The 22,596-nt window shown below is 40.0% G+C and overlaps 1 protein-coding gene across 1 annotated transcript in view; it reads left to right on the top strand.

Annotated features, from left to right (window-relative positions):
- Window positions 1–1,922: 1,922 nt before the first annotated feature.
- LOC124155503 (fatty acid-binding protein, muscle) overlaps window positions 1,923–22,596 on the top strand; it is a 123,958-nt gene continuing 103,284 nt past the window's right edge. The window contains exon 1 of the mRNA XM_046529374.1: window positions 1,923–2,165. Coding sequence (XP_046385330.1) covers window positions 2,096–2,165 — 70 coding nt within the window. The 5' untranslated portion in view covers window positions 1,923–2,095. The remainder of the gene's footprint in view (window positions 2,166–22,596) is intronic.

Genomic DNA, 22,596 nt, shown 5'->3' with positions numbered 1-22,596 from the left:
CATGTAATAGATAGGGAAAACGTATTTCAAAACGAAGAGCCTATTCGTCTGCGGTAGCACTAATCGACGGGACTTAAAAATAATTCTGTTTCCTAGAAAAAGTACCTTAATCAGAATGTCACTTTAAGTATGATAAAATAGTCTTTTTTATAAATATTTAGTCACACTCAATCCGCCATGAGCATTTATGCACCATCCTATCCTCTCCGATTTGAAAACATTGAAAACGAGCGAAGTTACCTTCTGGTAGCTAAACCATGCGCGAACATGATCTGGGATAGGATAATAATATGTTACTTTTTTCAGTAAATCATGTTTCCTGGTACGGATGCTTGGTCTTGAAAAACACCGAAAATGTTGGCTTATTGCGTGCTGATTCAAGCCCAAAGTTAGTATTCTTGCTGATTTCATTTCCCTAGTTGTAACACAGATTTTATAAGTTTAGAGTACCAGAATTAACAATTCCTCAATTCCTCTTCCGAATGCCTTATTAAATGGAACTGTGTTAGTTGTACTGTACCTTGTGAACTGTAGTTAATGGGCTATTAAATGATTTTCCACCTTAAAAATACTCTGTAATTATGTAGATTTCATTAAAATATTTATTTTCCACAGGAATTAATCTATCAAAATTGGACAGTTTCAAATCTTTACCATTTATTGAATAAAAATCTGCAATTTTCTACGATTCCTTCATAATCATGGGAAATAGCGAAATTGTGGAATTGATACCGATGGGTATGTAAGAGAAATTCTGTGAAAAAATTTGGTTTATAATATCGAAACGCAAGCAGCATTAACCCTGTTCAGCGTTTACAAAATAGTCTACCTAAGTTTCTCGTAAGAATAGCTTAAATAGGAAATTTTCGCATGTTCGTTACCTAACTGAATTTCTTAAGTTCGAGAATCATGGCTCTTAGGACACGTGCGACTGTTTGGCATTTTGAGAAAGCTTCGTCTACGACAGAATACCACTTGCGGTTATCCACGTAGATTTATAGTTATTACTCCGTGTCAGATTCTCTGGAGTTGGTTTTCGGTCTCGGTCAGTCTATTTGGAAGAAGTGTCTTTAGACTGGAGTGAAATTTCAATTCATTTTTTATTATTCTACGGTCATCATTTAAATTTGTTTTTGGCCAAAGACAGATTATGACTTCATGATTTTATTTTACTTCAGCATATTTAAATTGCATTTCATGTTTGAAATTAGTCCCACAAAGGAAATTTACATGTGAAGTCCTCTGATATTTGATTCTTTTAACCCTTTATAACCCAATGTTGCTTCTAAGCAACATCAAAAATGTTTAAACTTTCAGCTCTGTTCAGGAAATATCTAAACTACGCATTATTTTGTAGTATAAATTTAAATGATGGAATAGTTAGCTGCCACGATAATTATCATTGAGTGTAAAATTTTCAAGTTTTCAAAATGAAAAATCTTGAAATTTGATTTCTCCCAGAATCAGTTCTGGGTTATAAAGGGTTAATCAGTGGGTTGTCCCACCAATGCTATAGACGTAGGAAATTTCCTTCCAAAAGAGGGTCAAAGAAAGCTGAGATCAGGTTTTGGTGAATCCAGGGTAGAGTTTCTATTATGAAATTCCCTATATAAAACTTTTCGATCCTTCAACTCGGCGGCGGCGGCGATGGTCACCCCGCCGGCAGCAGAAAACACGCGAGGCCTCCCGCGGGGGAGGATATCGTCGGCCCCCCCACAACACCTCCCCCTCACGAACCCTTTCTCTCCGGCCACATGCGGTCGCGAGCCCTTCTCACCAACACACGAGACAATTGCCACACCTTTGGGTGTCGTGACATGCTCTTCCCCCTCCCCTCATCTCCCCACCTCCCTCCGGCCCCTGATCATCGCCTTATAAAACGGCCCCCGCAACAGTCAACCCCTTCACACACTCGCCGCACGGTTCCCCACGCTCCTGCACTCCGCACTCCGATTGCCGCCGAGGACCTCGCGTCGACCACCACACCTGCCGACAACTTTTCGTCCGCGTCCGCCTGAGAAGACCCCGCGTCAGCTCTCACCGCCGACCTCGCTCTTCTCCGTGCCCAATTTGACTCCTCTCCTACCACTCCAAGATGGCCGACGTCTGCGGAACTTTCAAGCTGGTCAGCAGCGACAACTTCGACGAGTTCATGAAGGCACTCGGTGAGTCTTCATCGTTTATCTCATGAACACAATGGACCATCGTCGGAATAATGGATTCTTGTCTTCGCGTCTTGAATGTGATCCCAAATAGATACTTATTCCGCAGTTTAAGTTACCATCTAGTGCACCGTGCAGATTATGTCCCATTCTGCAAAGGAAGAAGGAGACACGGTTGTATATATCTTGACACTTCCAATTGTCGAAAGAATTGGATTTTTAAGCGATGTTTGCAAAAGTGGTTCCACTTCGTTCCGTTGGGCTGCGGACCGATTATTAGTTCTGACTTAATCACGGCGTAGGTTTTGAGCTTGCGGTTGATCGTTCGAGGACCATCCTATCTAATTTTTCCATGGTCAATGTTATAATCCCTCTTGCGAAATAGCAACGAGCTAAGTTTTGTGCAGATATTCATTCCAAGAAAGTTTAGAGAATTTTCCCCCGTGTAAAACTCCGTACATGATGGTCTTCCTACTGTGGAAATGACTCTAGCTCCAGTAGAATCCTGCCGAGTCTAGTGTTGGAGCAAAGTTGAGCAACCAGATCTAAGGACCTTCCTATATGAGATCGGCCGTGTGGAGCGAGATTTTGTGGAACATAATGATGAAAAATGAAATAGGCAAAGGATGTAGTGTATTTCCACTTTAATGTTGACTCGTACGACTAGTTTCATTCATCCGTCCGTCATCTTTGGGTACACCAGATACCTGAAGAAGTTCCAGGAGTTCCCGATGATGACGCATGAATGTGTCGAAACTAAATGTACGAGTCAACATGTTAAAGTGAACATACACTACATTCTATGTATATTCTATTTTACATTTCTACATGGTAATGGTACCAGGCGCGAAGCGTATGCAGGAATAATTTGTGAAAAATATGCATCCAAGGATTGCTGGAAGAAATTTCGAAGTGACGGGGCAGTACAATACAGCGAAATATATCGGCAGGAAAAGGTGGTGGAGAGAGAAGGGAGAATTTAGGTGACAAAGTTTGCTTTCTTTCCATCATCATCCGAGCGTGTTCGTGTCGTGGAGCCGTTCCGGACGACTTGGATTTCTTAGGCCCCTGCCGCGGATAGCCGTCCACCGATGCGTATTCCCAGGAAAGAAAAAAAAGCCTCGCGATTTGTTTCCCATCCAAGCCGGCGATACTGCGTCCTTCAAAACATTCCTGTCAAGGATTTATAAAACTGTGAGTTAGCTGTATGTGCTCTTGTGGCCTCTTCCAAGATGGTCCCTCAATTCTTCTCCCGAGGAATTGGTACGCTCGCGTTCTGAGCTTCCTGGCCGTAAACTCATCATTGTGGAACTCCTATGTGTGCCATGTTTGGAATTACTTTTTGCCCTCTGAATTGTCTCTAGTTTTGGATTCCTTACTTCCTGTGCGATTGAAAAAAGAGCTTGGTTTGAAAATTGCATCTTAAATATCCTGGCGAAAATATCTCTGGTATAAGCTGAGCAATGGGCATCATCTGCCTTTAAGGTGCCCATGGGGCGATATTGGGTGTGCTCTCATAGTTAAGAATAAACGATGAAAATTTAATAGAAAATATTCAGATATTTTTGCATATTCATTATCTATCTGAAGACTAGCCGTGCAAGAACCCCGGCTCTTTGGCCACATACAACTGTTTGGCCTTTTAAAAATGGTTCGTCTACCACAGAACATGTCTTGCGGTGTTGCTTTAGCATAGATTGAATTAGTAGAAAATCTCCATGTTATTCGGCGAAAATAATTGGGCAGAACAATATTATTTTGCCTATCATTTTATGACAACATATTTTTCAGTCCATTTTCCAGATCATTCTAAAAACCAAAGTGTTACTGTAGCTCTATAAAAAGGAAAAAAACTTTCTTCTACCCAAATAAACCTGGCACACATTTATGTAAAAACTTTATTATGTCACACAATGTTACCTCTTGTCGAATAATTCACTTATATTCCTTTATGATATCAATGTGGTCACTCATGCTCCGTTGTTATATATTCACAATATATTCCATTTGCTAATAGCATGAAGTGACTTGCTTACTCTCGGATAATTTGGCGAAGATCTGCAATAATTTGGAGTATTCTCACTGCGTGAAACTACTTAATAGTGAAAAACAAAACATGAATGAAATTACAAGAAGGAAAAATTGTGGCCTTCCTCTTTTTAGATTTAGGTTGCTTAAGGTGAAGACTAAAAATCAGGAAATATAGGGGTTGAGGGATAAAAATAGACTTTACCGAACTTCGGGTGTTATTTAAAACCCTATGTGAGGCATATTTATGGTCTTCCATCTGAACTTCAGCTGAAATTTCTTTTCACTACGTATTTATGGTCGTGCGGTGACAGGTTCATGGCACGCCATTATGTTTGCTCCTTTGGAGGGCAGGCAAGTGTCTTTATTATTTTGAAGTTCGTGAAAATGGGAAATGATTAACTTCCCATGAACATGATCAAGTGACAACCTTAACGAAAATTTAGAGTATCCACAGTCCTCTTTCTGATGTGGGAGGAATAATTGATTGGTCTTCTTGAAAGATGTCTATTTTAATTCCTACGTGTCCCACCTCCTATCGCTGCAGGGTTATTATATTCCTGCCTTAACCGTTGCGAATCATTGTATTATCTCTTTGGAATATAAGCCGCAGCTGAAAATAAAAATCATCGTTTACTGTTGAATTGAACAATTGTTTATTGAAGTATGTGAAGCATCGGAAAATATGATAAAGTAAGTTGATGAAATTTGGAGTGAAAAACTCCTTACGGTCTGTAGCAATGCACTTGTCACTCTGGGATTCTGGGAACATTCTGCATGACCTGACGGCCATGAGTTTCATTTTTTCATTTAAGGTGGTCTCTTCATCGAAGGAATGAAACTTTATATCATATATTCGTTGTGAACGCCTTGAATTTAAGACATTTGTCCCATTTTACAATACCTTTGGCACGAATCTTTGAGATTTCGTCCAGGGTCATCAAGTGCATTAAAGGTATTAACTCCTAACGTATTATTTCAGGAAATAATAACACAAATACATGTAAAATTTGTGAGACGAAACTTTATTATTCATGTTATGTAGCAACAAATTAGTAAATATTATCAAAATGTGCTCAGAAATTCTTGATATTTGTAAAATCTATCAATGAAATTCTTTATAATTTTGTTTTATTTGAAAAGACTTTCATTGGTTTAAAAATGTTGACCCGAAGCGGAATAAAACCTTTTTGTAACATTGCTTGCAGAATTATGTTCAAAATAACTGCAATCTATAGCTATTATTATTCCATCAATTTATTATTGCAATAAGTACAAAATTTTATAGCTGAATAAGACTTTCTTTGGATTCATAAACTTTTTGTGCAAATTAGTGATTGAATAGTATAGCAAGTAAAATGTGTTATTGATAGAAAGCAATGTACTCTTCATGGCGTGCCTTTTTGAATATTTGGCGGCAGTATTATTTTTTATCACACAGTCTGTGAATGGAAACTATTATTTCATCAATATTTTTTATATTCACTCGATATTTATATTCACTATTGCACTCGATAAATTAATTCACTGCACTGCACCTAATAAATAAACTGAATAAATAAGAAGTAAATACATTCAATGTAATTACTACAATTACTCACTTCGACCTGAAGACGCCTGCTGGAATGCAGGAGAAACTGTTGTCACCAACGCAACCACGACGCGGTGAAACCCGGAAAATGCAACCTACAGTAATTACTACAATGTTTTATTTCACTAATATTAATAACTTTCAACACATCGTACCACGCATCATACAAAATATTCAATATTTATTCCTTAGTTAGACAAGATAATTATAAGAATTCAAAACAGGAAAGCGAATTGGATATTATAAGTGTGAGGATGATGCAAGCAGGAGCTGTTGGTACTTATTCGCGCCGTGTCGCGCTTTGGCTAGAGTAATCCGTGTCCTTTCGGCTTTTAGTCGCGACTAACGAGGCTTTGAGGGAAACAAAGCCGATTAAAGTTTTAGTCCCGTTCTCCGCGTGGTCCTCCATATAAGTAACGTGATACTCACCCCCAGTGTGCAGAGAGGCGACCATTTGCGGCGTTCGGCTGCTTTCTCTTCCATTCCCACCGCTGCCCCCGGTGGGCGGGGGTTTGCCTTCTTCCCAAGCATTCCTCATTCCTGTCGTCGCTTTTATTTGGCCTCCTGCTGAAGGTTTGCGTGCGTATGCAAAAGATGCATATCTCCTATTCAGCCGTCGCCAGCGGACGTAATACTTTCGGGACTCGATGGATTATGAAGCCATATGTCGGTGTTACAATTCCGCGTAATGCTACTCGTACGATCCGGGAGAGAAAATATATTAACGCAATGTCAAGTTCAGAGGCCTAATCGTGGTATTGCCCTTGGATGCTTATTACTGTTATTTTCCTTGCGTAATTATGCTCTTTACGACTCAAAATATCGACTGAATGCATCTTCTGTACAAAAATCGTCGTGATAAAATACTCACTCGCTCAGTGATTCAACCCGGAAGTTGATATGGTATTGTGAGGTAGAGCTCTCCCCTGGCTAGACCACAGGCGAGAGAACTTCATATATTCAGGGTAGGATGGCCAGTTCCATTCCCTGGGCCACCTCTTACTTTCGATATTTTTGTTTGGGAGGTTCCGAAGGTTTCACCCGAGAATTGAACCCGGGACCCCTTGATCAGCAATCAAATGTTCCACCCACTCGGCTACCACGCTCCCTAATGAAGCATGAGGTGAATATTAATTTTATGACGTTTCTGTTCAGCTTTGATGTTAATAAAAATTACCTTAATTGAATTTCTTCTTTTGTTGCGCATATAAAACATAGATCAGATTAAATTTTTCTGTTCATTTAGGAGAAAAGTAATATAAATTTTTGAATAGCCATCATCATTTATATGTATAGTCATTCGTATCCATCCGGTGATTAAATTTATAGTTTCATTCTTGGAAAAGGATGGCCATGTGGACTTAATTAAATGGTTCTTTCAACTGGGCCTTTTAAGTTTTTTGAGGAAATATTTCTCATTTGAGCTATGACCACTGCCACTCCAGAGAAAAAAATCGAATAAGAAAACATCATTTAAAATACCATTCCGAGCCTATGCGTGACGAAGTTAAAATTTTATTGAAACTTCTTTTTTCATGCATTAGCGTTATTAACCACACTCCATAATTTGGAGTGTGGTTAATGGAGGACTTTTTCTCACCCCATAGTTTTTCTCTTGCCAGAGGCGGCACGCCCCCCCCCCCCCCCAAAATTCGCCTATGGCAAAGCACGGGGGCACGTAACCCCCCAGGCGCTTAAAAGATAGACGATATTTTTAATACAAATATGAATAAATTTTAATATATTTTAATATAAACGTTGTAAATATTTACATATCAATAACTTTTATATTAAAATTAAGAGTATGTTTCGTAGAGTAATTGTTGCATGTAGTGTTTAATCCCAAATATGAGAGGACCGTTTGCGTGGTGCCTACCCAAAAAAAATCCCGGATCCGCCCTTATCTCTTGCTATTTCAGTGTGTACGCATCGGAATGCTGCTCATGAGAAATTTTTCTGTTGTTACCTCAGAGTGAATATGGACCAGAGTCATTTTCGCGTTCTCCGCATGCAATCGAGTTTGAAAAGGCAATTCCCCATACTACGTGATCGATACGAGATGTACTTAATAGGATGACTACTATATTTAAGTCGATTTTGTTGTTTATTTCAATTGGAATTTTTATTTCCGTTGTATTTGAATCCCACGAAGATAAAGTAGTATCATGATTTTCATTTAATGCGTACAGATATTTTCTTTGCTAAGGCGTTTTCTGTTCCCCGTTACAATTCAGTGTTGGCCTCAGCTTTTGTCGACTACGTAGTCAGCTTATCATATTTTCTCCGAGGTTGTTTTCACGATATCCATGCGTGAGACAAAAAATTTGGACGTTTCGTCGCAAAGCCGCGTGAGGCTTCTTTGATCGATGAGGGAAGAAGCACGATCGCGGTCGCTCCAAGTCCTGAACCACAAATGAAGCCAACGTTTTCGGAAGAGATATCGTTGGAAAAAATAGTGAAAAGATACACAAAGGCATCGTACTGTCCACTTATTATGATTTTAAAACTCTTCAACAAGTGGTTCAATGGCTCGAAGTCATCACCAGGTACAGAGATATTTCAGTTACAGACTTATATAATAATTTTTCAAAATTAGTGGGCTGGAGAGGGGAAGGATTAGAAGAAGAATGGGGCGATGAGAAGGGGGAAGGAGGTCTATTTTTGTGCTTCTTTCCACTTCCCCCTCCTATTCTTCCCTCTGATCCTTCCGCTTCCCCCTCCCCACTAATTTTGAAATATATGTTATATAAGTCTGTTGCTGAACTATCTCAGTACCTGATGATGACTGCGAGCCAGTTGAAACACGTGACGAAATTTTTTTTAAATTAAAACAAACAGACAGAACGATATCTTTACGTTGTTCTTGTCATAGTCCTGAACCAAGCCGTTCTCCAATCGCTTTCCATTCAGCAGTTCCCGCTAACCATCGCGCCGCTTGAGCATTACCTCTCCCTCTTCACAACCGCCCGGCGTAATCTTTCCCTGCCGGCGTCCGACCCCGCCGGCGACAAATCTGCGCTAACGACAGGGACGTGCCCCGCAAGCGGAATATTAAAAGGGTGAGGCGTCGGAGAGAGGAAGACGCAATTGCATGGGCTGCGCATTGGGAGTCTTTAAGTCTCAATGCCTATTCCTCGGTCACTCTACGGAGAATTCGGTATGCGTGCAAGGATGCAGCCAATGAAAAGAAATTAGCCAGTGAGCGAATTTTATATGATCGATAAGAAGTTTAAAGGTTAAGTTATCCTATTAAATAATTGACTCCACGAATGGGGTAAATAATTTTGTCGCATTCATCTCATAACAATGTAATATTTTCAAAACAGTTACTTGTTCTCCACCAACTTATTTGGATGATGCGAAGTCTGTGTTCAGATTATATTCGCGGATTTTGCCGTTTTCGAAATGATTTTCAATGTAGTATTTGAGAATGTATAAAATACGTTGCCGTTTGGTGCATATGGTACTCATAGTTTTTTGCGATTAGCGGGATTAAAAACCTCACGTATTTTTCTTTGTCAAATCTTCTCCGGTCTCTTTAAAAAGGGATGTGCTTATGATTTACGTCAATTGGAAGTACCCACAGTTTATTTAAGGGCAGGCGCTTACCTCCTTTCATTGACGTGGAGGTTCTGCGTACTCACTGTGATCAATAATTTTGGTATAAATGCCATGCGGGTTGGATTACTTCAGGATGCTACTGTTAAAAATCATTCTCACCTTGTGCAACGGAAAACTGTCATGGAAACCTTCTGTGAACCGAGGAAAATTTGTAGAATGAGAGATTTAAATAAATTTAGCAAGATTATTAACAAACCAAATTGCATTTGAAATAGAAACACCGGCGCACAGAAAAAAAGAAGAGTATTGAGGAACAAATGCGGAATTGGGAGAAAGGGAACAGCCAAGCTTAGGCATTTCCGGCGATGAGACGAAACAGGAGTGGCGTGCAGGTGAAGGCATCAATGTATCCCTCAACAGGAGACAGACAGCAAAGAGACCCGAAAAGCCTCTTCGTCCCTATATATAAATAAAGGCTGACAAATTTGATTCCTCCATTACTATCTGGAGGAAATACTAGCAGTCGACCGAAACCCAAACCAAGGCTTTTCTGCATTCTTAGGCGTCGAGAAGTGCAAGTTACGACTCCCCCGCAAGGAAGTCGTAACTTGCACTTCTCGGAGGGACCACTGAAGATCACGCGTCTTTCTTTGGTTTGCAGCTTAGCTTGAGCCCTCGGCTTATTTGTTATGCTTTTGTTATTTTTTAAGTAATCAGCGGCCTACGGCTGAATTAGATCATGTTGTTTGCTTTAATATATTTCCCAGCGCTTATACAGCCCTCCATATTTTCAATTGAGTGTGAGATTAGATCTTCTAGTTTATATGATGTTTGGGTATGGTGGGTATTTTTGTAGCGTTTGACTGATATACCGTCTCCTTAAACAGGATCACGTGGGATGTAGGTCACACCCATCAGGTCATTGTCATGGTCTTTTGACATTTCTTCAATTAATGAGTCTATCATAGGACAACCATCTGTTTTTTTTTTTTTAATTTGGGCATTTATTTTCAATTCTCTCCACCTCATTTTTCCCTTCTCCCTAACCAAACGCTCATCTTTATATGGCCTCTCTTCCCTTCTAAACTCACTCCCTCCCTCCATCGACCCTTATTACGTATCATACAACAATTTCACCGTAAAAAATCTGTCCAATCTGTCAGCTAATTGAATGTTTTACTCGCTCCTGTGGTTTATTCTTTGTTAATTTTTTACATTTTTATTGTATTTTATCTCATTTCATGGTTCACATAAAATTTTCACTTGTATTTAGCGCCACGGTTTTACGTAAAAATGATTCAAATAAATAAATGTGTAAACGATTTTAATTTTTCCTGGTGAATACTTCTGACGAATATTTCTCGGGTTTGCAGCCAGGAACACAGCATTGATGTAGACCATGCTATTAGATGGGAAGATACAAAAATCCTTTTCCACGCACAGCGTTACTGGGACCGCATAATTAAGGAAGCAATAGAGATCCGCCTCAATCCCAAAAATTTCAATCGGGACACCGGCTTTCATCTTAGCAATACATGGAGACCTGTAATCAGCTGTATGAAAAACATAAGTGTTGAACGTGAAGAATTTCAAAAGACCTACAGCCAATCGGACGACACCTGAGCCGCATTGTTGTCTTCGGTAAACGGTCGATTCAGTTCAGTGTGAAATTGGACTTCCATAAAGTAACACGGCCTTGAGGATGGGAGACAAGTCGTCTCCCGAAACGCCAGCTTGTATAAAAGCATTAACCTGGCTGCAAACCCGAAAAATGTTCGTCAGAAATAAATATATGCTATTTTCTCAGTTTTCCATCCCATGAGAATGGCTCTCCAGCAGTGAAGTGCGATATATATTTTCGCGGCGAGGACGCAGTTTCCAATCTGATCTCGTCAGGCGGACGATGACTCGGATGCAGCCTCAACGATGCACCAGTTGACCTATCCCCGTCACCTTTCCCATCCCTCCCCCCCCCCCCCCAGTCGCTTCGTTTTCAATCATCTCTTAACCCTCTCCCCTCGTGATCCTCCGCCCCCTCCCCCTTCCTCTCCGAAGCTGCGTTTCCTGCCAATCGCATTTCGTCCGTTGACATTCCCCCGGGGTCACCAGCCAAGCTGCTTGAGGCACTACTCTGGCTAGCGTGCCCTCCATTCAAGGTTAGCCAATTGTTTGCAACCGAGGGAATGAACATACTCATTATTGAATCAGGAACGAAGTGAGCAAGCTTTATTCTCTAGTATCCAGTAAATATTGTTGACATTAAAAAAATAAATCTTATATTAAATATGTAGAACAGTTAAAATATTATCTGATCTCTAGATCGTGTGTTTCAGCATTAGCTCATCGTACACAATATAAGGAAAATTGATTTGATTATAAACTAATATGGTAAAAATTATACAACGTATGACAGCGATGCCAACAGCTGAATCCTATACATAGCTGAATCAAGTATACATACTTTCAAGTAATGTACAAATAGATTATGATCTAATACTGTTAATTTCTCTGAAATGATTTGAGAGGACATATGAATTCGATAAAATTATTTTTGAAAACACATTTCCCATTTTTTAGCTCCATATTTAATTTAAAGTTATGAGGGAATAAACTTAAGTAAGAAAAAAAATTTAAACAGCACATTTGTTTTTTAGTTTCAGCTGGTTTTGATAAATTACATCGGGAACAATCTTTTTTTCCATGTTTGAGACAATTTGTCACCTTAGTTGCGTACTACTCGTATTTTCATGAGGATACTTTTATGGTACCTATCTTGATCATGATTCGTAAAAGGATTGCATTTAATTTACCTCATAATTTTACTTTACTCTTTGCCGAATTTAATTGTTACTTTTAGCTGAAAGAGAAGAGACTATTTAAGCAGAACGATAATATATCTGCGTATTGCATAACTTTTACGTGCAACTGAAAACTTGCAACGTCAGAATGTCAGTAAATGGGAGAGTTATACGGCAAACCACAATGCAATACCAAGTATTTGTTCTCTCTCCATTTCATCTCATTTCAAGGCTTCAGGTAAGGTTTTAAGGTTGGAGACTCCAGTACTATGGAATATCATCGACTGATAGAAGTTTTATAAATTGGATGCGGGAATCGCCTTCATTTAATTATTTTAAATGATGCTGAAAATGGCCAGGAAAAAGGCTTAACTGCCTTCGCGGTGAAGCTCTTTTAGTAGGTAAGTCGAATGTTCATTTGACATATGAGAAGTGTCATTATATTGATTTTCACGGCGTGTTCACGGCTGGCGATGTGCGTTAAGCTGCGACCTCCATTCTAATGCAGCTTGTGGTTTTCCACGAAGTACTGATACCTAGCAAATAGCTTCCGAATTTTGCTTGATGTTTTTCAACTACCAAGCGCCTAAGGCTCTCCAGTCCTTACCCCTACACTCAGTTCGCATTCACGTATTCTCTTATCGTCTCCCCGAGGAATGGTATTTGCTATTTCTTCAATGCATAAGGCTAATCAGTCTATATATTACCACCCCAATATTATTGAATTTACGTGACAAATATTTTTATGTGCTTCATTTTATCTTTCTTATGTCATCGAAGGGGAGCGTGGTAGTCCAGTGGCTCGAGCGCTTAGCTGGTGATCGAAGGGTCCCAGGTTCGAATCCTGGGTGAAGCCTTCGAAGATCCTCGAAGTGCGAGGTGGCATCTCTACCCTGAATGTGTAAAATCACACGCCTGTGAATTAGTTTGGGTTGAGATCGACCCTCACCTATTCAAGCTAACCTTCGCGTTGAGTCGCTGAGTGAGTGCGGTATCGTCAAGTGGAACATGGATGTTAAATCTTCGGTTTTTCACCCATTCCAATCCATTTAGGAAAAAAATATTTTGCTTTACTTCCGTTATGGTTAAGTGGCTAATTTTTTGCTAAGGGATTTGATAATGGAGAAGAAAAAAATTAATTTTACCAATATGCTTGTATTTTCTGTTACCATTATTATATCAATCATTGCATGTATCCAATTTTTCTGTGTACTCGAGCTCTGATACTAATGTATATATTTGTATGTTCTTAGTGGACCAAGGGCCTAAGAACAACTCTAAGAACATTTCTTTATCTTTGTATTCGTCATCATTATTAGTCCACAATCCTAAGATTAGTTTGACGTAGCTCTCCTTTCCGTCAGCCTTATCGTAGTGACGTATTTATTCTCTTTTACATCCTTTATAACCTATGTAACTCATTCGGGACCGTCCATTGCCCTTCCTTCCTTCCCAATGTCCCACTACGATTGTTTTCATTAGGCTATCACGTCCCATAATGTGGCCAACTAATTGTCCCGTCCTTAAGATAAGAAGACTTCTTTTTTCTTCCTCTCTTCTCAGCACTCCTCATTACTCGGTCGATTCATTTTATCATCATTATTCTTCTGTAGCGCCTTATTTCGAATGCTTTCACTCGAGGCTTCTCTGCTGATGTCTACGTCCAAGCCTCGCTTCCATACAGAAACATGCTCCATATATACCATGAGTTTTATTTCATAATGTGTAAAAATCAGCTAACTGCTCTATAAATGAGCTTCTTTATGTATGTACATTAATCCCAAAATTGGATATCTCTTTTCCCTCCCACGCATTGGAAAAAAGTGTTTTCTCTTTCTCCTTTTCTCCTCTTTAAGTTAAAGGGTGATGGAGTGGAGGATATTTGGAGGCCAGTGATAGATATTGAAGTTCTCCTCTGAATTTAGCCAAATTAGTTACCCAAAATTTCATACAATTTCACGCAACGATATACCTATATCGGAATTATATGCCCCGCAAAGCGGTAGTAAACGCATTTAGTTAGCAGTAATTTAACTTTAATGCACCATGGTCTTATTTAATTAGTGACTTGATGAACTGCAATATCAGTTTATTCCTAAGATAAGAATTTTATTCATGGATATAGTTCGCTGATAATCGAATTTCCTATGAGTAGTCGGTTGTTTTGAGGTGCCTCGCGAATATATTTTCGCTAATTCCCTGTGCTCTGAGCAACCTATTTATTCTAACGGTTACTGCTCCGGTTGCATCTTAATTTGATTTTTTTATTTGAGGATATCTCATTTTGAGTTGGCGTTGATTCTGTGAGGAATGGCAATTTTATGCGTGTCTGTTTCATTCACTTAGTAATATAGCAATGCATGTGGTGGTTTTCATTGAAATTATTGGATGAAGATTAAATAAATTGCAATGGAAAATGAATGATACGTTCATTTTTCAAATATTAAGACTCATCAGTTGGCGGTGCTAGACAATGAAGGGATTCGTGATCTCCTCCATGACGCAATCTAAAAACAAGTGGAAGTGGACCCAGAAAGAAGATCTTCTTGAATATCCTTCAGAGGATGTCGTCCAAAAAATCAGCCCACCCGAGCAAGGAGGTCGTCGAGTCGTCGAAGAATGTTCGCAGCTAGAAGGCAGAATTAAGAACTTGAAACGTTTTCTCGGCGAAAACCGTCGGGAAGGTCATGACTAAAAGAAGAAAAAAGGAAAGTACGGATTTGAAAATAAAAATAAAATGGATAACTAGCCAATTGGTCGATGCATTTGGCTTTCGTTAGCCCCGAATAATAACGGATAACAGGAAAGCTTTATCACTACCATAGAGCCTAAAGTACCAAAGCTGGCTATTAATTGATATAGAACTTTACATTCAAGTGAGGCATTTACATGGCAGAACTGCGCCGCACCGTCAATGTGGTACCTGTCTTAAATCACCGGAATTGAGCATTTATATCTTCTAAAACCGTTATTTTACTCTGACTTTCGCCAAAGCTCCTTATTTTTTTCGCTAATGCTTATTGATTTGTATGCACCAAACAAAGATTTTTTTAATTATGTACACAAATCCCTCAAAGGCTGCGAATACTTTCAAAAACTAGGTCTGCGAAAGATTAGGGACTCAGTAAATATAAACAGTGCACTTAACGTCTATGCGCAGTAGCCAGAGATGGAGAGCGGCATTGAAACGCTTTACTTCGATATGAATATAGAAAATGGTAGAGTATACGTATTCGATAAAGTATACGTATTTTCCTAGATGATAGTTTTGGAAAACATTAACATTTTTTATAAATATTTTTATAAATGTTATAAATTTAATAAAACTCCTGATATATCTCCTTCGTGATTTTTGTCAATAAATTTTTAATCGGGATAAGCATAGGAGAAACATCAGAATTTTGATAAGATCCCTTTATAATTTCTCAATTCAACTCCACCATTGTTCTATTATCTACGTTAATATTAAATAAAAAGACCAAAGAAACGCTACCGTTGGAGTCAGCCAATCTTCTCTGACGCGGAAAAGTTCAAAGGGAAGGGATGAGATACGCGTGAGCTAGGATTTGTCCTTTTCAGTCTTGAGTCGTTTGCGCAGAAGCTTAAAAATCGCTCTTGTTAGCATTAACTTTGAGGTTGGGAATCAGTATCGCTCACTCGCAGCGTCCTCTTCCGGCGAAGGAAGGTCCACCATTTACATCGGCGGTGGATGCTCTATCGTCGAGCATACGCCCCCGCGCCAATGTCCCCGAAGGAAGACGCACGAAATGAGATTAATGGCTTCTTTTTTAGGGAGGGTGGAGTTGAGAGCCGTCGCGACGACTGGGTGGGCATTAGGCGGACACTGGCGCGTGGGTGTATTTCGTGGGAGAGGTGGTCATGTGGCGGAGTCGTGGGAGGGAGGAGACGAGGTCGTAGCCAGAAAAACAATTGTAAGGGAATGAATTCCAGGGGTGGTGTGCTTGGAGGGAGTACACCCCTCTCGGTGATTCAACTAAGAGGTTCGAATAGGTGAGGATAGAACTCACCCCAGACTAAGCCACGGACGCGTTAATTTTCTCACAATCAGGGTATTGGGATTGACAATCCGGAACCATATGGCGCGCCCCATCCTTCGCGTTTCTGTGGCTGGGAATGAGGGTGATTAGGCGATTTCGTCTACATCAACGTACTACACTAACATACTGCCGCGCAAACCGCCTTAACCCATTAGTGCATAAAGTTATTTTTGTCAAATATTCATTTAGAAAGTAATTATTCTGGCTAATAAAGTTAATTTTAACTTATTTCTGCAGTTTTTAAATTTTTACAAACAATAGTTTAAATAATACTGCCCGTCTGATATATCGGACGGTCAGTTTTCAGTGTTGATTACAGATTCAAAATAGTACAGAAAAACTTGATAATATTGAAAATAAAAAGATCAACCTTTAGAAGAAAAATGAGATAAAAGTTATCAACATATTGAGCAAAATACAATAAAAAATAATTTACTTACCCCCGTGCGGGTGACTGAAAATTCTTTCAATGCCATGTCTCACATAAATGCTTCTCAAGTCGAGAAATTCAAGGAGTCAAATAAAATATTAGAGGGGCGGTGAAGGCAGACATCATTTTGAACTTAATATAGTATCAAAATGTAGCGCAAGTCAACTGGAGCCCAGAAAAAAATTAAATACGCGCGTCCGATATATAGGGCGATATGCACTAATGGGTTAATAGGTGTTTGGAGCGGGAAAAAAATAAATAGGGAAATGTGTGCATTCCTAAATAGGATTTGGTTACTAATTTCCACCAAACATTTATTGAAGTCCTTTATTGCGCTGCGAAAAGACGAATTCCTGACATATTTGCTCGGAAAAATATTTCTCTCTATTCATCGTTACTGTCGGTGTAAGAACTATAACGATGTTTGATATGATTGTTTTAATTGCAGCTGTGAGATTATTTCTGTTGATTTAAAAAAAAATAATGTAGAGTCTACGTTGATGTTGAACTACGTTGAGTTTTGGCGAGGAACTTATTTCGCATTCAGACACTTCACCGTCACCATATCTCCATCGAAGGATAATGTGCACAAAAGTAGCTAACGTTCTAGTTACCCGTTAGTGACGTAATTAACTTTTCCAATCGATTTTCGGGGAGCGTGGTAGCCTAGTGGGTATATATTTAGCGGCTGATCGAGAGGTCCCGGATTCGATTCCCCGGTGAAGTCTTTGGACATCCCTAGACAAAAATCCTCGAAGTGCAAGGTGGCCCAGGTAAATGAACTGGCCCGTCTACCGCGAATGAGTGAAATTTACACGCCTGTGGCTTAGATCTCGGTGAGCTTTACCTTAACAATGCAAATCAACCTGTGATTTGAATTACTGACAGGTTGAAATCGATTTTTAAAATATTTCAGATCGTGATCGTTTCGCGCCTCGATAGTTGAATAAAAGGCATCGATCAAGAGAAACAGAAAATGCGTCGGAGGGTTTAGGTTCAGAATTTAAATGTTTTTGACATTTTAATTTACCAACTCATGCCAGTTTCCTTTGTGGTAATATTGCCGGAATTTTTATGAATTCACGTATTCTATGTTGGCTTCAGGTTTCAGCTTCTTTGCCTTCATGTTTGTTTATGCTGATCCGCGGAGGGCAAGCGGTTGTGAAGGAGGGAAGTCTCGCAACGGTTCACACGTCAATTGTCGTCCTCCCTTCTTCACTCGTCATTGGAGGGGGGAGGGGTCGCGGGCACGCGTGAATGGGAGGGGTAGAAGTGGAAGGGGGAGCAAAGGCGGGAAATATCAAAAGGGGGAGGGGCTGATGACGGGCAGGAGGAATAAGCACGACGAAGAGCGTGCCGGGGTGACTGCCCTGAGAGGGTGCCCGTGGCGCGATTCGTTACTCTTTTGTCTCGATAGGAAGCTTGTGCTTCGGCCTTCGTGGCCGTTGCGGCGCTGTGATCTGAAACATTCAACCGAGTTGGAAAGGAATTAAATAATAAATGCTTTGGGAAGCCGATACATTGGTCCCAAAATGACACTGAGGGTCAAGCACAAGTAACGCGGCTTGCGTCAGTAATCATTGTATCGTCGAGCTTAAATGAGAATTTTTCTCAGGGACTGTTAAAAAATGCTCTAAAAATTTTTCGTACAAAGCATAAAAATATTGAATGAATCGCATGAAATTCTCCAAGAGTTGGAAATCATGGAAAATTGATGTGTTTCTTTCAATATGGAAAAATTCCACTCCATCACGCCTAGTTTATCTGTTTTTAAATGCATAAACAGGTTTGAATGCTATGGAATTGGAATGAAGTAAAATCAGTGGATTAAAAGGATATTTTCACCATTAAAGCAAGAAGTTGTCATATGGAAGACGTTGCGAGTCATACATAAATACCAGCTATGATACGCAGGCAAAAGGTAACAGCTGATTTTTACTCAAAATATCTCATATAGTATAGGATACGCTTTGTTTTCTTACACTTTCAAAACCTGGTATTGTGCCAGGTTCTTTCACTGAGCTTCTTTGCTCGGTGCCAGCTCAACGAAGTCAGCTTGTAACCCAAAGAGCATTAGGTGTATGAGAATTACCTCGCGTCGGTCCATTTGATGGCTTGAGTATAAATTTCCCTTAGGAACAGTTGCTAGTTGTACTCACCTGCACAAAGGTATTCACACTTCGCAGTCCTTCGCGACTTCGGCGCATCGTTCGATTTTATGGAGGGAATAAAAATATTATTTGCTTTTATGGCCGCCAACGCAGTCGCATCAGTTGCTGATATGAATTTCCAATTGAGCGGATCAATGAATATGTGTGTTCACAATGCAGCACCATATAACCAGCCCTAACATTCTTACTCACTCTCTTGCTACATGTTTAGACTTCCAAGGGCAGTAAATCGTCCACCGACCCCGTCATTCTCAATCTAAACAGCCGGATGCAGTTGGTGTTCTCTTTACTATAGGAGACTCGTGTGGTAGTTCTCTAGGGCTTACATCTAAACAATGGTGCAGCTGTGCCTGTGATTTGGAGTACCAAGGGATGGGGGAGATCGCTCAATCAGAGAGAGAAAAATAGGTGAGGATAGAGCTCACCCCTGACTACGTCACAAAGGTGTCAGTAACCCTCGAAAATGGTAAGCGGGCCAGTTCCTATCCTCGGGTTATCTTGCAATTAGATGATTATTGCTTGGAGAATTTACCCGGGATCTGAAACCGCAAGACCCTTTGGTCATAAGCTAAGAGCAGTACATATTGGGCCACAACACTCCCCTTGTTTCATTGAATGATGTAGTAAATAGTTGAGTGGACACAAAATATCATAATTCAGGGAATAGCCCTCTTCTTTTACTTTCTCTGGAAGAGTCTAGCTACCCCACTGTCCTTGAGACCTAATCCTTGCGATCGTCTAACCAGATTGAATTGTGGAGCATCTCCCATGAGAGTTAAGTGCATGTTGGCGGAGCAGAAAAAGAGGGGCGAGCGAATGGAGGTCGAGGGTGGAGCGGAAGCAAGTGAATGCAAGATGGAGCACCGCCGCCGCATTCCTCGTCCGTTTTGAGACCCACGTGCTGTGGGGTCGTTTCCCGCGGGAAGAAAACAGTGACGTCGACGCGCGGGAAAGGAATATGGCGGGCCTTGGGACCCAATTGAGCCAATCAGACGACTGGGAGGGAGAGACGCGCGGGTAAAGCGGACGAAAGGATGCGCACAGACACTTTCATTTTTGTTTCCTCTTGCCAGGAGGCTGGCGCGAAAACGGAGCTTTTGAACTTGAAAAAGCTTTTGAAAACTGCCGCTCGAGACTAGGTCCTTGAAACGGATTGGATTTTATTTTTACTTTTTTTGGCTGCTAATGGGCCAAAGGTTAGCGTCAAAGAGCCTGTAACCTATTATTCCAAGTTTCAAATATTTATTTCAAAAGTGGCACAATCTTTGGATCATACAAAATCAAATATAACAACACCGGTTAATATTTCCAAGGAAAATTTACGCAAGAGATGAGGTACGGTAAAATTACTGGGAAAACACTGGAAAAGGTCTGACACCACCGCTTAACAGCAGCGACAACTCGTCAGTAGGGACGTCGCCAGAAGCAGCATCTATCGCATAATAGCAGTAGCGGATACAGAAAACACTCAAGGGGGAGCGAAAAAGATATTTTGAGCTACCTATATTTACTTTTATCGTGATGAAAAATAATCAAGTTACATGCAAAGTTTAAGAAAGTTTAATTTTAACTGATGATACACATGTGCAAGACAATTCCATCTTATGACACAAAAAAGTTACAATTGTGGTTCTGCAATTTTCGGCGATGAAGGCGGCTCCGCAAGGGGGGGGGCGCCCCCTGCGCCCCCCATATGTATCCGCCACTGCATAGTAGGAAAATTGTGAGTCCCATCAGCTACAGCATTCTAAAAGCTCTTGCCTTCCCTATGGTCGTGGGAAAATGCTAATTTTACTCATTCCTGAATTTCATATTTCCTCTCCAATACCGAGCCATGCCTTTGAACTCGTCCTCTGGGGGTCCTGTATGATCGAGGGGAGTAATTATTTCCCTCCTTTAGAAGTATTGGTCTAATTTTATCAATTAATTCAAATAAGTGGTGCCATAAGAAGAATTTGACAAATAATAAATCAGGTTTTTTACCATGTCCAGTATATTCAAGTCAAATTTCCATCACTCTATGGCTCTTTCAGGTTTTCCAGTCCAAAATCCTTTTCTTAGGCTTTTTAATTGAAATTGCTTACGTATTCATAATACTGCTGATAATCTAATAGTAGAGACCAAAGAAACCTAGATTCAGTGAAAATCATTCAAAATGGATTGTATGATTTCAGGATGTCCTGTATTCCGTATGACCGGCAGTGTGCCTAGCACTATGTGTATTGGAATATTAGGGAAATGTAAGCTGTAATGAGTGTGTGGGAATAGCGTTAGGAAAAATAATTTTTACGGCCATTGGAGTTTGTATTTCATATCGTGAACTATGAGTACTGATTTCGTACCTCTATTGAAAGTCTATTTTCCTTTTTTTGCCCTGTGAATCATTAGCTATCACATGAAATCAATGTTAAACATTTTTTTTATCGGAAGGAAATGAACGTCGCAAAATATTCAAATAGGAGACATGAAGGGTAATAGATTGAGTTTTTAATAGAATACATGAATAAACAGAAAATAGATGCTTTTGTCATACTGGAGTCGAATAATGGAGGAGGAGTTTCTCTTGGATGCATAGCTTATGATGATGAGTTGTCGGATATTTACCTGGGCACACTGGACTGATTTATATAATCGCCATTGGACAAGGTTGTGTTGTGCAGTATTAAAATCATATTCTCTGCCCGGCTTCCAAACTCTTCTAATCTGAATTATCAAGCGCGCCTCATGTGTAGCCTCGAGACTCAATTAACTTTTTTTTCACTCCTACCTATCATTATTATTTTAAATTCATAATAGAATCGTCCTTCATATTTAAAGAAACCCACTGTTGAAAATAGTTTGTCTATTAGACATTATGGCCATCAAGGCCATAATATTCCCAAGTTAATACTTCTAAGAGATACCGGAAAGCATATTGAATTATATTTTTAAGTATCTCTTATTTTTATGTCTTGTGTATTTTATTATATGTGAGACATAACGCAATTAAGGGCCCATGAAATCAGAGAAATAACTCCCACTACCTAAATCGCAACAGCCTTTGAAAGGAAAAGATTTATCTGGAATTTATCAGAAGTTTTAATTTAAATTCGAACACTTTCATGTTTTACGTTTAAGGAAAACACTTCATACAGGATATCATTCTTTGAATTCGAAGTGTGCCGATTTACCTGACGAGTTGCGCATACATGGGCTGTTACCCTGGTTAAACGGATTATTTTTTAATTACGCACAGGGATTGTTATCCCGAGGATGAGAGAAGAGTAATTTTGTAGATATTCATTTTCCGATGGAGTGGTCATCATTCATTTTGTCGGCCGCTTCATCGCCGACGCTTAAGGCTGTCGTACCGTGTTTTTTCCCCTCCCGATGCTTTCCGCAATTGCGGTTTAATTTAGCACTTTATCTCTCTTCATCCCACGCTTCGGGCTTGGGAGAGGGGTTTGTTTTTATTAGCTCCTCTCCGAGATGTAAAAACTCCACGAAGGATAAATTAAATTTTAATCTTCCCTTATCGCTTTACCGCCATGCTCGCCTTCATTTCGTTGCGAATCAACTCGCCGTTTCCGTGCGTGACCCTCAGCCGTCCAGTTCGGATTTCTGCCCTCCCTTTGGTGTTATGAGAGAAAGCAAACGAATGAGGATCAGAAAGAAAGTTTATTTGCGGATAAGCGCATGTCGCAGTGGGAATTGACAATGAGTGGTTTCACAAAATTGGTTGCTGTTTTGTACCAAGTGGATTTCGTCTCTCTCTGCGGTGAGAATACCATCAAATTTGTATTTGAAATGTACTTTGC

Source organism: Ischnura elegans, chromosome 3 (assembly GCF_921293095.1).
Source record: "Ischnura elegans chromosome 3, ioIscEleg1.1, whole genome shotgun sequence".
In the NCBI taxonomy this organism is placed as follows: Eukaryota; Metazoa; Arthropoda; class Insecta; order Odonata; family Coenagrionidae; genus Ischnura; species Ischnura elegans.
The sequence above is the reverse complement of the archived record's forward strand: the minus strand, read 5'-3'. Positions and strand labels throughout refer to the sequence as shown.